General features: G+C 40.5%; 1 protein-coding gene across 2 annotated transcripts in view; it reads right to left on the bottom strand.

The window, feature by feature from the left end:
• The window catches only part of dgcr2 (DiGeorge syndrome critical region gene 2), a 59,235-nt gene that overhangs the window by 34,509 nt on the left and 11,621 nt on the right, over window positions 1-13,105 (bottom strand). For both annotated transcript variants that reach the window (XM_084325102.1, XM_084325103.1), the window contains exons 2-4: window positions 5,609-5,731; window positions 3,310-3,396; window positions 1,552-1,762 (exon numbers count right to left, since the gene is read on the bottom strand). In XM_084325102.1, the coding sequence (XP_084181228.1) occupies window positions 1,552-1,762; window positions 3,310-3,396; window positions 5,609-5,731 (421 nt within the window). The remainder of the gene's footprint in view (window positions 1-1,551; window positions 1,763-3,309; window positions 3,397-5,608; window positions 5,732-13,105) is intronic.

Here is a 13,105-nt window from a genome sequence, read left to right as displayed (position 1 = left end):
AACATAAGATAAAAAAAAAAAAAAAAAAAAAATTAAAAAAAGAATATTAAAAAAATATTTTTTTTTTTATTTTTTTTTTCTCGAAGCTTCGAATTAAAATCGAAGCTCGGCCCCGAAGCTTCGATTGCCAAAAAAAGCTTCGAAGGTCAGCCCTAGTTATAATGTTGTGTTCATTCATAGTTAAAGACAGTAGAGGTTGAGTACTTTATTATCTAAAGATGGTATGTTATAATGTTGTGTTCATTCATAGTTAAAGACAGTAGAGGTCGGCTACTTTCTGGTGATGCATCACATTCACACTACAAGGGCGGGATCCACAAAGAATGGATTGCACGGTGCTAATTGCACCCTTGTTAACACATTGGCGGCCACAGGGATTAGACAGGCCCCACTCTATATGGCCAGCATATCATAATAAGGTTTCATTGTGCATGAGGCTGTTTGTAGAGCTAAATCTATACTTTATATTATTGCTATCTGTCCATTCTCATTGTCAATTTACACTATAAACCGTCCCTTCAATATGCCTTAAACAAATAATTTTTTCATCAATACGTTCCCATTTTATAGCGTCTTGAATATGAACGTTATAGCAGAATTTTCTGGGGTATTTCTTGGAACGCGAGATACAGGGCGCTAAGCTTATAATGTTTAATCGAATGGCGTTTCGGCCATAGACAAGCTAGAGATTAAAAATCAAAATGCATTTGATCGGTATCATGGTCCATGCATGAAAGGGGGGGGGGGGGCGGGGGACGTCGTTTCTGATTATTGATTACCAATAACGGCATTACCCTCAGTAGCCTAATTCGCTGACCGGGTGGATGGCTATCAAAGCAAGGGCAGATTGGGCTGTAATTGACGTCAAATAGCTCTTACCTGTGGCCGGTTGGACTGCAAAAAGGATTTCCCAGTTATCGATGGCCATCTGGTAGATCCATATGTCCATTGGCTGATGCTATAATCCTTTACTGCATACTGAATTCAGCATCCCAAAAACTATTTCAGGCAATCGGCTACACGCATAGCTGTAGGCTAACAGAAAAATCCATTCTAAATTTTTTTAATAAAACACCGGTCTCTAACAGGGAACACTGCATTATCGAGACAGCGCCCCTATGAGGATCTGGCCGGTAATGCACTTTTCCGAATTCCAAGAATAGGGCAGTGCCGCTCTGTGACATTGAGTAGGATATTACAATGGAATAAAAGCCAAAACAACCTTGCCACGGACATATCCGTGGTTGGCCCTCAACCGTTGGATCCGAAACACGGACATGTCCGTGGTTGGCCCCGAATGTGTTAAGGGGATGCAGACCAGAGAAAGATTTTCATCTCGTTTACATCAGGGTCCCCCATTTTCAATTCATAATGAATAGTAAGTAAGGGTGCAATTAGCACCGTGCAATCCATTCTTTGTGGATCCCGCCCCAAGTGTTGGTCTAAGACCAAATTGACCGACTAATCAACTAACAAAGTCTTGATGGTCTAAGACCAAATTGACAGACTAATCACCTAAGAGGGAGCAGCTCTAGTTTGTATTTCACTCACTTGCACTGGTCTCTGCGCTCACAGACTTTGTCGTCAAAGTCCACCTCTATCTTCAGGATGAACTGCAGTTCCTCGTTGGTGACAAAGGTGGCCAGCGAGCCGTTGACTTTCTGGCAAGTGTCCACGGCCTGCCAGTAGTTCTCGTTCCGCAGGTAGACTTTATAACAGCTGGCTGTCTTCTCATAGTGGTGCCAGCCACTGGGACACTTCTCTGGAGGGGAACAGAGATAATATTTCAATCAATGTTCTCATCTCATGTTCTCATCTCTCATTCTCATCTCATGTTCTCATCTCTCATTCTCATCTCATGTTCTCATCTCTCATTCTCATCTCATGTTCTCATCTCTCATTCTCATCTCATTCTTATCTCATGTTCTCATCTCATGTTCTCATTTCTCATCTCTCATTCTCATCTCCTCATCTCTCATATCAAGTTTTCATCTCTCATTCTCATCTCATGTTCTCATCTTATGTTCTCATCTCTCATCTCATGTTCTCATCTCTCATTCTCATCTCATGTTCTCATATCAAGTTTTCATCTCATGTTTTCATCATCTCATCTACGGTTTCAATAAAAGTGAGCCCAAACCTTCGAAGGTTTGGACCTTCGTTCGCTACGTTAGCACTCAAATCTTAATTAATGGGTTCGAACCTCCGCTTTTTTTTAAATATTTTTTTATTTATTTTACACGAAAGATATACAGTATATCAGAATGTGATATATCAGAATATCACAGGACTATGTTGTGTTTACAATATTTGAGTCACACACAAACACAGAAACAACACAGTCTAGTCGAGATGGACGTTTGGATTAAACCCAAGTGTATGCACTATGCAGTGATGCTGAACTTTCCCAGCGGAACACAAGTTACTTAATGTTACACAGGTATGTTATGCACTGCAGCACGTTAGTTTGCTAACGTTAAGATAGCAGGAACGTTTACCATCCAAACGTTATTGAAGCCTCCTTTGAGAAACATGTTCATACATATATTGTCAAATCCTATAAATAGCATTTGGAATAGGTCTTTCCGAATGAATGCATCATGGTTTATCATTGCATTTGGCTGATAAGTCATTGCCGGTGGCCGGGAGGAATGCACGACCCAGGCCAAATTTGAGTACAGTACCGGCCTGAAAAGGTTTGCCACATCGTCATGGCTTGCAGTGTGCTCCATAATCTGGCCATCAGAAATGGCATCCCGCTGTTCTACGTTATATGCGTAAATGTGCGCTATGTGCCTAACGTCAAGACTCAACAGTACTGAACCAGAAAAATTATTTAGGAGCAGTCCAGTCCAGTACGGTGAGAGATTATTTAACGTCTCTCACGATATCTAAGGAGACCTTGTGATGTTCAATCAATATAGAAAAGAGTCCTTATGAATATATTGATATCAATCATTCATTTGAGAAACATGTTCATACAGGGCACAAAGAATGCAGGCTCTTATTCAAGTGTGTGAATGCAGGCTCTTAACCACATGTGTGTGTGTGTGTGTGAGAGAGAGAGAGAGAGAGAGAGAGAGAGAGAGAGAGAGAGAGAGAGAGAGAGAGAGAGAGAGTGTGAGTGAGTGAGTGAGTGAGTGAGTGAGTGAGTGAGTGAGTGAGTGAGTGAGTGAGTGAGTGAGTGAGTGAGTGAGTGAGTGAGTGAGTGAGTGAGTGAGTGAGTGAGTGAGTGAGTGAGTGAGTGAGTGAGTGAGTGAGTGAGTGAGTGAGTGTGTGTGTGTGTGAGTGAGTGAGTGAGTGACTTACTGTTGAAGCGGACGGGCTGTGCCACACCAATGACGTCCTCCACTGGATCGAAGCCATTGCCGAAGCGAAACCTCTCCTCCTTCATGGCTGAAGGGAAGAACCACAGAACAGGAAGAGGTTAGACAGGTCTGGACCTGGCAGGATAACCATTTGGGTCACAATGAAGCAAATCTGGAACGGGCATTTCCAATAGAGATCTCCAATTTGGAAATGGATTTTGTCGTTATGCCAATTCCCTCCAGGTCGTTGCACTGCTCTACTGTCTCCGAAGGGTGTAGTGTAGACTACCACACGCCTCCTCTGATGTGGAGTCACCAGCTGCTTATTTTCACCCGACAGCTAGGAGTTTCACTGGGCATAATGCAGAGGTTCACACCATCTCCCCCACCCAGATCTCCTCCCTGCTGAACAGGCACCATGACTGACCGGTAGGAGTAGCTATTGCAATGACCAGGGCCCTCATATCATACAGATATGTGCGTAAACCGTGCGTACGATCATTTCTAAGCAAAGTGTGGGACTTATCAATATGAACGTGTGCTTGAGATGTGCGTATATCTAGTATAAGAAAACTGCAACAAGGAAATAAGCTTGCGTGCATTAGTTTCAACACTGACGTGTTCAGTATGACCCTAATTCATTATAGTTAATTGTAAAATAGTGACAGTGTAATTATTGTCAAATCCTATAAATAGCATTTGGAATAGGTCTTTCCGAATGAATGCGTCATGGTTTATCATTGCATTTGGCTGATAAGTCATTGCCGGTGGCCGGGAAGAATGCACGACCCAGGCCAAATTTGAGTACAGTACCGGCCTGAAAAGGTTTGCCACATCGTCATGGCTTGCAGTGTGCTCCATAATCTGGCCATCAGAAATGGCATCCCGCTGCTGGAACCCACAAGACCTGACGCATGGCAGACATGGAACAGCCACCTCCAAAACTCCGCAGCAATACAATAAATAAATAAATAAATAAATAAATAAATAAATAAATAAATAAATAAATAAATAAATAAATAAATAAATAAATAAATAAATAAACAAATAAATAAATAAATAAATAAATAAATAAATAAATAAATAAATAAATAAATAAATAAATAAATAAATAAATAAATAAAATAAATAAATACAGACAAGAGCTAGGATCATAGAGCAATTTTATGTAAATCTACCCATGCAAGGTATTATTCAGGGATTAAAGCAAAAACAAATCTCCTGACTGAACTTTTTTTCAGGCCAAGTCATATTCTTATTTTAACCTCCACTATATATTTTTATTTAATAGCGTTAGCGTTTTAAGGGAACTCGATTATTTTGAACATCTTTTCTATTGCCAGTTTTCTTTTACATAATATCAATGCTGTTTTAGATTCATTAAATAAAACTGATTCAGGGGCCTCATTTATCAATAATGCGTAGAAAGTGTTCTATTTTTGTTCCTAAGCTCGGAATTTAGAATGTCTCTACGCACAGAAAAATCGTGATTTATCAAACGTGCGTACACAGGTGATAAACAAAAACATGTGGATAGGCTGCAGTATGGTGGTCACATGCTGTGCTAATTCCTTTCAATAATTCCCATGCTGCAGTGACAGATCAGGGATAAGACCTCTCTGGGCTTGGGAGAGGAAACAAGAGGTTTTAATTCAACAGCTCAACACCAATACAGAACACAGATCAACAAAACTAAGGGAAATTTATAAATTTTTTAAATAATAAAATTTATTCATAAAAGAAAAGTATTATAAATGTATTTACCAAGGGCAGGTTTGCTGAGCATGCATGCTCTTTTTAGCCACAAAACGCATGTTACGTAACTGATTTTACGTAATGGGGCCGTGCTTTAGTCTGTACAAGCCCTGAAATACCAGCTGATGAGTAGGAAATAGGAACAGGGGTCAAAGATGATGAGCATCCCCATTAACACAATGGCCGCCAACAACGAGTCAACTCGTTATAGCCCGGCAATCGAATTCTGCCAACAACATAATAGAATATATAATATTTAAATAGTTATAGCCCTGCAAACAAGGTGAGCGACTCCCACCGTTTACAGTGATGGTGTCAGCTGCTAAGGATGAGGATAACAGCTGGCAGTCAATGTGTTAAGACCAGGGCTTTCCCTAAACAATGGTATGGCATTGGGGGCACAGTGCCAATAAAACAACGCACCAGCGCCACCATGTGTTTTAAAAAAAAGAACACCTTTTTAGTTGATTTTTTTTGCACCATCTTGTTTGAAAACCCTGAAGACATAAACAAAGAAAGACAAACAAGACAGCTAGTGTACTCACGAGGACAGTCCATCTCGTCACTCTTGTCCTCGCAGGCAGTCCATCCGTCACACTGCCAGGACATGGGGATACATTGCATCTTCCCGCTCCGGCAGGCGAACTGCCCCGGGCTGCAGCGCAGCTCTGAAAACACACAGGTAGCGTTACACAGTGCCCCCTGGAGCCAGAACAAAAACATCGTACACAGTGTAGCTTTACATTTAAAAAGGTGCTATATATAATATTCAGCCACTAGATGTCACACTATAGCACCAGCATGTAATTTTGTATCCAATCAGGTGCATTCCACGTGGGGAAATGGGAAGTAGGGAGGAGATACATGCACACAACAACATTAATTTTGGACCCGCAATTAATCATTACAAACACTTTCCTGGCCAACCACGTAGTTATTGGAATCCGACCTCTGGAGGCCAACCACGTATATATTAGGGCTGACCCCTATTAGTAGAATAGTCAACTAATCGGTCGAAAGGAGCCGTAGTCGACTGCCAACCTCTTAGTCGAATACAAAAAATACAAATAATAATAATAATTTAATATATATATTTTTCTTTATCATTCTTTCCAAAAGAAGAGGCCTAGAAGCGTGGCTAACACTAATGGCACGCATGCCAGAGGCTAACTGCCTAAGAAAGCAGGCACAGAGGCACTGAAAGAGGATTTCACCCATCTAATGAACACACTAGACTAGACAAATATCAAGATGTATCCATCAGTGGACCAATTGCATGCTTTTGCAGAGGACAAGAAGCCTTCAGTCGACTCCTTCAGACATTAAGCACCCCCACAGCCCAAATGGAATGATAAAAAAAAATATATATATTATACTGATTTTCCGATGCACAATAAATATTCAACATTCTCTTTTGAGACTCCGACTCAGACTCTTATCCTTTGGCACTAAACGCTAAACATTGTCACCGGTATGGCTGTCCGCAACATGTCATTAATTCCTATGGCTGTCTTAAATACTTCGAAGCTTCGTTCGATGGGCATGGGATTCAAATATGAAAATAAAATTTGATTATTAAATAAAAAATGATAAAAAAAATCTTGTTTTATTTTTTTTATTAGCGATCTGAATTCATATTTCATCAACCGAGTCTACCGTTGGTAAACCTGCCCCGCCAGCCGCTCAGATGTGAAAAAAGCGCCCCCTATCATCTCCCAGATGGTAATGCACCATTTTGGATTGGACTCAATGAAAATGGATGAGAAAAAAAATCCACATTTTACTTCTCACGCATGTAACCGGAGCCGATCAGATTCATTCTGGACCCTCAGAGCAGCAGGGATTATGTGTTTTTACAGTATATGTGGTGGATCAATAAAAGGATCGATTTTCGGAATGGCAAACAGGAATTGGAATAATCCATTTGGATACCATCTGATCTCAGGTAAGGAATCTATTTGACCAGTATTAAGATAATCAGACCCGTTTTCACGGAGATAAGCTTTTTCTTTTTTTTTGTGATATGGCTGTTTGACTCTAAGAGCGATCAGGAACTGAGAGAATCGATTTTCAGCGCGCGGCACTAGCGTGCACACGTACACATATACTATCGATAATCTAGCGTTTATTTGAAAACTATTCATAAATAGGCAGACAAACGACAACGTTCTAGAATATTACAGTACGGAATCCTGGAATCCTCTTTTTTTTTGTGAAAACGAGGGGTTTTCTAAATGCTATGAAACGGAAATGAACCGATAAAAAAACAATCTGCTTCGACAATGTTGACTGGAAATAGGTCATTGATAATGTGACGGGCAGATTAGACACATAGCCATAATTTAAAACATAGATTAGGCGATATTAATGCTAACATTGAAGTGGATGTGGGCATTCAAGCACTAAATGTGCGCCCCCTGCTGGGCATTCAAAGTGTTAATGTAATCGCAGCACTATGAATTCATTACGAGTCAAAACGCCAACAAATCACCATGTCAAATTGACTTTATTGACAACCATTTTCACCTGCAAGCTATTTGTTTATTTCTGAATGTGCTGCTTTCAGACCCAGTGGAGAGCTAGCTTTCATACGTTCCACAAGTTTGACATGTCAGGCTAGCTCTGACACAAAGAGAGGGAAGCCCCCTCTACACACATTATCAGCAGATGTAAGAGGAAGATGTATTGTACGTACAGCATGCAGTTCTCCGTGTCAGATGCGTTCGGACATATGGAAATACTGCGCTTGGTTTAGGCAAGGCGCAGCACCTAGGTAGAGCGAGGGCACGATGTAGAAAGGCTTGGGTCGTGTTTGTGCATTTCCTAATTACAAATGGTAACCGACTGTTTTGACTGGCAATATATGCATAAGCATCGGGTATATCGCTGTGCCTCGTTACTGATGCTGCCATGCTCTTTAAGTGTTTAACGTTTTTTCACATGTTTTCAGCAACTATTTTCTAACATGTATAATGTGTTTAGAAACACATTTCTCAATTTGCTTTACCCAGACTTTTTAATGATTCAAATGTTTTAACACTTTAATCGCCGAAGACGCTGGGCAGCGTCTTTCCCCGCCATGCTTATTCTGCCGAAGACGCTGGGCAGCGTCTTTGATATCAATATTTCAAAAATCTGTGATCGAAATCATATTTCTCCCCCGGAGACATGATATGTACTGTTGAGCCCCTCTCAACTCTCCAACGGTTGAAGAGCGCCATCTGGTGGCCGATCGGCGGATCGCCCAAACAGGAAGTGATGCGGATGAAGTGGTGCTCACCCATATTTCGTCCGGGCACTCGCTATCGTTAGCGGGACTCCATCTTGACACACTGGATATCGATCGGTTGAAAATAACTCGATAAACAACATGATTTGGACGTATATACTATTATACAACCTGGAAATGGATCGGATATTTCTACATCCCAACGGCGCGAGGAAGATACGGTAAGATTCAGCGTTATTTTTAACGTGTTCGATATAAACTGCTCTGATGATCATATCACCCACACTAGATGAATGATATAACGTTGGCCACGGAATTATAAACAACCCCCCCGCCCATCCGGTCAACATCAGATCATACTTAGTAACTCCTAGAAGCACGTCCAGTTGACATTTTTTATCTCGCACAGATTCCTATCAAACTGTATTTCATCATCAATATAATGCATTTGGGGCTATAAATCAAGTTCTGGAGAAAGCTACAGAAAACGATAAAAACACTTATACTTTAGACCGTATTTTAGTATGAATATGTGAATGAAAAAGTATAACGTTGCTACACCCTGAACAATAGATATAGGACGTTGAATGGGCCATAGTAATGTCAATTTAGCAATACAATTTAAAAAGTTATAGCCCTGCAAAGAAGGGGAACTTCTCCATGTTAAATAGGGCTGGCGAGGGATGGTAAATTATGAATTTAACCCCGGCGATCAAAGTGTTAATCATTAAAATTTGGCTGGTCGTAAATAACAAATTTTTCTGTGGTGTGACAGAACACCACAGACACACATGTATTACTGCTTTTTAATAACAGCTACAGTGTCTCTGGATCAAATCATGCGATTTCCAGAATATTATAGACATGTCACTGCTGCATCACACTGGCCTCTGCCAAGCCTGGTTACCTGGCTAAGATCATAACAACCATCTGTTGCTGAAATGCAGGTGGTGATGTTTACCTAACGTGGACCTAGAGACCACCCACTGATACCCCATCTTATCATAGTTAGTGTGGCAATTCCAGGTGTAGGGGTGGCAGAATAAACAACACACAGACAGGTTGCAGTTCCCAAAATCACTCTTTATTTTCCACTAAATAATAATCGCTTTCTGGCATTGATCTGTCGGCCGGGCGGCGTCTTGCGCTGCTACGGGAGAGTGAGAGGGGGCTCCTCGGCTCCATTAAGTCCCCCCTCCTCAACAGGCGCACCGCGCCGTGATTCGATAATCACTCCTGATGATCCTCTGGCGACAGGTGCATCCGGAAGCGGACGCCCAAATATGCGCAGCGCCCAGCCATTGGGTCGCTACGTAACGTCCTTCAATCACCAAGCCAAGGGGTGGCTTGGGGTTGCCACAATAGTGAACAAAAAAAACAGAAGATAAAAAAGATCAACCAGAAATTCAAGTTTTGCAAGAAAACTACAAAATACCAACCCTTAAATCACATCGCTGTTATTTGCACTGGAAATTGGGCCCCACAGAGCGAGGCCACACACACCCTAGAGGCCACACACACACACTGGAGCCGTGGATCTGGACCTTTATGGCAACACAACATTCCAAGTAGGGATGGGTACCTTTCACATTTGAACCGATACGGTACCGTACCGGTACCTGTGAATCGATACCGGTACCCAATGGTACCTTTTTTCGGTACTTTAGTCTCAAGAAATTTAATTTACAGTTTCAGTTGTGAAAAAAAAAATCCAAACTTCAAATAACTACAATTTCGACAGTTTTCGGCTTGCCATTGCTCCGACTGCTTTGTTGTTGAATCAAGTCAAATCCTAGGTAAGCATATATTGTGCGTGTGAACGTTGACATGAAAAAAAAAGGTAAAAAAAAATAAAAAAAATTAAATCTGTATCTCACTTGAATCGATACTCTGTAGTACCGACGTGTTTCGGTTCGGTACCTCAAAAGTACCGAATTCGGTACCCATCCCTAATTCCAAGGCACACCAAATGATTGAAATTGGCACACGAAGCCATTAAAAAAAGTGATGACTGTACAAGAGGACCAGTGAACACTGCTGGACTTTAGCCAAACTAACTGCATTATCCTGTGTAGGAAAAGGTTTTAATCTCATTGAATATATATTATATATACATCTGTTAATAAAATATAATATATGCAATGGCATAATTTTGTTAAATAATGTGATTTCAGCTAAATCTCAGCCCACTCCATGAAACACCAGTTGGGCACCACTGACTTGAAGGATAATTCCACAAATTTCTTCCAACCTGTTTTCTTGTCGCCTGGCATCATACTAATCGGTAGACGGACCTGAGAACTGTTTTTCTGGGTGCTTGAGTTAGCTGCAGCTCTCCCGGACGTAATAGAGGCATTGCATGGAATATCTGAAATTCTCTTTCTTCCAATTGGTAACGACTTTCTAAAGACACCAAACTATTGCATTGCTCAGGAACAGCTTGGACCATTTAGAATTTGTTTATGTTGTCAAGTTAAAATCAATAGGCCCTAGTTAAATGTTTAGGACTCAGTACTAGGTCTGAACGATTAATCGATTTTAAATCGAAATCGTGATTTGGAATGATGCAAAGCAAATCGTGCAAAAAAATATATATATCGCAAATCTTTTTTTCTTCTTTTCAATTTATTTAACCAGGAAGTCCCATTGAGATACAAGATCGGTTTGGGAGAGGGGGGTAAGGGGTTTTAGATTGTGTGTTGTGAAGTTTAGACTTCAGAGAGGGAGAGTAAAGTACAGAAAAAATTGTACCGTTGGGTACCGGTATCGATTCAGAGAGGGAAAAATAATTTCAAGACGCATTTTACAATAAACCTCTGTGGGGCTGCTAATTTTTTATTTTTTTAACCCTTTAAATCGCCAAGGACGAGTTAACACGTCATTCTCCGCCATGCGTAATCTGCCAATGACGCCGTAACACGTCATTGAGATCAATATTTCAAAAATCTGTGATGGCAATCATATTTCACCCGCGGAGACTTGAGATCTCCTGTTGATCTCCTCTCAACTCTCCAACGGTTCAAGAGCGCCATCTGGTGGCCGATCGGCGGATCGCCCAAACAGCAAACCGGAAACAGAAAGTGGTGCTCATCCAAATTCGGTCCGACCACTCGCTATAGCTCCCGGGGCTCCATCTCGACACACTGGATAATCAATCGCTCGCCCTAACTCAATAAACAACGTTATTTGGACGTATATAGTATTATACAACCTGGAAATGGTTAATCTAGATCAACATCCCATAATAGGAAACGTTCTACTCCAAGCTGATCGCCCAACGGCCCGAGGAGACTGGAGTAAGTTTCAGCATTTATTATTACCGTGTTCGATACAAACTGCTCTGATGATCATATCACCCACACTACATGAATCATCTAACGTTGGCCACGGAATTATAAACGACCCCCCCCCCCCATCCGGTCAACATCAGATGATGAGTAGTAACTTCTAGAAGCACGTACATTTGAAATTTTTTATCTGGCGCCGATCGCTATCAAACTGTATTTGATCATCAATATAATGCATTTATGGCTATAAATCACATTCTGCAGAATGCTGCAGAAAACTAGTGATGCACGATATATCGGCCGCCGATATAATATCGGCCGATATGGCCGTTTTTTTACACATCGGTATCGGTCCGATATCAAGATGGGGCCGATATCCGATATTAAAAAAAATAAATAAAAATGTTTTTTTTTTTTTTTTTTTTTAATCTTTTTTTTCTTTTTACATGTTTTGGCCTTAAATAGTTTCAAAAATCAGTCATTTCTGAAAATAAGTTACAAAAGTAAAAAAATTATGCGTTAAAAAAGTGTTTTCTATACAGAGATATCGACATCGGTAAATATCGGTATCGGCCAGAACAGCAATATTAATATCGGTTATCGGTATCGGCCACAATTTTCACATCGGTGCATCACTACAGAAAACGATAAAAACATATTTATACTTTAGACCATGAATATGTGAATGAAAAAGTAGACCGTTGCTACATCCTAAACGATAGATACTTGACGTTGAATGGGCCATAGTAATGTCAATTTAGCAATACAATTTAAAAAGTTATAGCCCTGCAAAAAAGGGGAACATCTCCATAGACTTTCAACAGTGGCAGATAGGGGTATATGATCAGAATAATCCCTGGCAGATAAAGGGTTAATAATCGCAAATTTTATCGCAATCTGTCCGAAAAATCGCAATTCGATTATTTCCCAAAATCGTGCAGCCCTACTCAGTACCAGCAGTGAAATAATGGTCAGTGCATCATCCCTTAGGGCTGTCTTAAATACTTCTAAGCTTCGTTCGATGGGCATGGGATTCGAATATGAAAATAAAATTTGACGTTCACGGAATTATAAACGACACCCCCCGTTCATCCGCGCATGATCAGTCACAACGTTTAGGATCATGTACAGTTGAAAATTTTAATATAGCGTGTATCGCCAACAAATAGGCTTACAGTGCTGGCAGAGAGTGGTATAAGATGCTCAAAAATTGCGTGGCAGGGAATGTGTTAATTACAACAAGCAATGCTGTTTGTTATTTAAGATGAGGTCGGACTCGGCACTGACAGATTTGTGTTCATTGTGCTGCTTTTATAAAGCCTCAAATGACGGCTTACAATATTTCATGAAAGCAAAGTATTTTGTTTGTCTAAGATTTAAAAATGTTTAAACTTTACAGCACTGACAAAGTTGAACAAAGTACTGTACAAGTCCCACAACAAACAACAATTTTTTTTTAAAGAAATGTAAAAAAAAAAATATAATTTTTTTTAAAGCTTCGAATTCAAATCGAATCTTGGCCCCGA

This window comes from Notolepis coatsorum, assembly GCF_963971535.1.
Source record: "Notolepis coatsorum genome assembly, chromosome: 11".
In the NCBI taxonomy this organism is placed as follows: Eukaryota; Metazoa; Chordata; class Actinopteri; order Aulopiformes; family Paralepididae; genus Notolepis; species Notolepis coatsorum.
Note: the sequence above shows the minus strand (reverse complement) of the source record. Positions and strands in the feature narration are given on the sequence as shown.